This window comes from Myotis davidii, unplaced genomic scaffold (genome assembly GCF_000327345.1).
Source record: "Myotis davidii unplaced genomic scaffold, ASM32734v1 scaffold963, whole genome shotgun sequence".
NCBI lineage: Eukaryota > Metazoa > Chordata > Mammalia > Chiroptera > Vespertilionidae > Myotis > Myotis davidii.
The window spans coordinates 88,800-91,156 of record NW_006294116.1 but is presented as its reverse complement, the minus strand read 5'-3'; the positions used below and the strand labels follow the sequence as shown (position 1 = coordinate 91,156).

Here is a 2,357-nt window from a genome sequence, read left to right as displayed (position 1 = left end):
TAGGTTTTTTCCCCATAGTGAACATAGCAGATTTTCTTAAACATTCCAATTACCACTTGGTCTACCTTTTTGCCAACTGTGGGACTAGCTCCCTGCGGATTGGCTGTTTTCCAGTTTTCTCAATTTCTGCCCTTTTATCTTTCTCAGACTTTTATTTTGTGTGTTTGATTTTTCAGTGGTTTCCTTTGAATGGGCCAGTCAGTTTGCTCTCATGTGTTCTAAAAACGAGGAAGTTGAATTTTCCTCTAGTGTCCTTTCAGTAGTAGATTAACTGGGATGGTTTTGGGGGTGACCAGAGTGATGAAGGAATAGTTGAATGGAAAGGGGAGCGCTTTTCTGACTGGTATTTAAAAAAAAAAAATTAAGGCATACATTGAAAATAAAGTGAAAAAGAAAATATGAGAGAAACTGACTAAAGAGGGAACAATTAGAGATTAATTTTCTAAAATGATTCGGTTGGCTATTACTGCTTTTAGAATTAAAAAGAGTTTAATTCTGCTTTTCTGGGATTAGCTCTGTGTCAAGAATTGGATAAATGGTGTTATTTATTGAACTGCAAGCTCTTCCCAGTATTTTGTTTTTCACAATTCATTTTTTCTTTTCCCCCCTCAGATATGAGGCATCAACAAATGAATTGATTAATGACGAATTGGGAATAGCCTATCCAATTATTGATGGGATCCCTAATATGATACCACAGGCAGCTAGGATGATGGCACATCAAAATAAGAAGCAAGAAGATACGGAGCAGCACTAGATCATCACTAAAAACAACACATACAGCCAGATTTTCTTACCACCATCGACCTTTTAAAAAGTCAGCGTGGCAGGTAGTGAGTGGAAGAGGAGAATGTTTCTGTCTCTTCCTACATTGACTGTCCTCATTCCCTTGATCTCCTTAGCAGGACTGTTCTACTCGGCCTCCGTGGAAGAAGACTTCCCGCAGGGCTGCACCAGCACCGCCAGCCTGTGCTTTTACAGCCTGCTCTTGCCCATCACCATACCAGTGTATGTGTTCTTCCACCTGTGGACTTGGATGGGTATTAAGCTCTTCAGGCATAATTAATGCACCCAGAGCCAAGATGGGATATACATTAATAAGTCTTGAGTGTCTAGCTCAACTGCATGAAAATACTGGAAACCCACTTAATTTTCAGGGAAGATGCTGTGCCTTGCTCTGTCAGAGGCTGAGGGCTGTGGGAGGCGTACACTGCAGAAGCTTCTTTCGTTATACTTTGGTTCTGCCCTTGTTTTTTGAAGGTTCTAATTTATAACTACTGTGTCAGAAGAAACATTTCAACACGGTGTCTTATTGGAAATTAACAATCCCAACCATCACCTAATGGCTTTTATTTCTTATCCCTTTCATCTAAAAATTAATAATTTGAAATTTTATGTTTGTTTAAGATTCAAAGTCTTTGATAAAGTCATATGTTCTACAGATAACTGAAATAACTCCAAAGGAGCTATGTTGAAGTAGTTATAGAGAAATGCATTTGAACTAGAGTGATATAAAACTATAATAAAATTGAAACTTCATGGACTTACAAAAATTTTGAGTCAGTAAAATTACCTTCATTTCTTTGGCATCAAATACTTACGTTAGTAAATAATAAAATGACATTTTTCCGTAAAACATTTACACGGTTTTGTTTTTGGTCATAAGAGTTTGGTTCTAAGGGAGGGAACATCTAAAAATATTCTACATTTTAAAGTGTAGGCGATTTTTAGCCCTAACCGATTTGACTCTGTAGATAGAGCCTCAGCCTGAGGACTCAAGGGTCCCAGGTTCTATTCCGGTCAAGGCATGTACCTGGGTTGCAGGCACATCCCCAGTGGGGAGTGTGCAGGAGGCAGCTGATGGATGTTTCTCTCTCATCGATGTTTCTAACTCTATCCCTCTCCCTCTCTGTAAAAAATCAATAAAATATATTAAAAAAAAAGGTGTAGGCTATTTTTAGAGCAGCAGCTAATACCCAAATAGAATAGTTTCCCAGGGAAGTATTTACTTTTAGGGGTAGAAGTGGGGTGTTAGAAGCCTTGCAAATAGCCGATTATGACCTATTCAGCTGAGCCATGTTTTGAGCCACATTTCCTGACTTAGGAGACAAATTTAGCATGAGTAAGGGCATGAGCATTTGACATAATAGTTCCTGATTTTCCAGAACTTTCAACAAGACTGATAGAGGTTAAAATTTTACTAGTTTCCATAAAGAAACCTAAGAATTAAATATACTAATCTTAATTTATTTTTACTAGAATCTTAAAGTACTTTAACAGAAGCGTTAGACATTCTTATGGAAAGAAAATTAAAATGGCATATGTATTTTATATTACATCAATTCAATGTATATACT

General features: G+C 37.3%; 1 protein-coding gene across 1 annotated transcript; it reads left to right on the top strand.

The window, feature by feature from the left end:
* Nucleotides 1-756: 756 nt before the first annotated feature.
* PIGY (phosphatidylinositol glycan anchor biosynthesis class Y) lies at nucleotides 757-1,553 on the top strand. The gene has a single exon (XM_006768177.2). The coding sequence runs from the start codon at nucleotides 851-853 to the stop codon at nucleotides 1,064-1,066; it is 216 nt and encodes a 71-aa protein (XP_006768240.1). The 5' UTR covers nucleotides 757-850; the 3' UTR covers nucleotides 1,067-1,553.
* The last annotated feature ends 804 nt before the right edge of the window (nucleotides 1,554-2,357 follow it).

Coding starts and splice junctions, on each gene's coding strand:
- PIGY (XM_006768177.2), top strand. CDS start 851: ATGTTTCTGTCTCTTCCTACATTGACTGTCCTCATTCCCTTGATCTCC.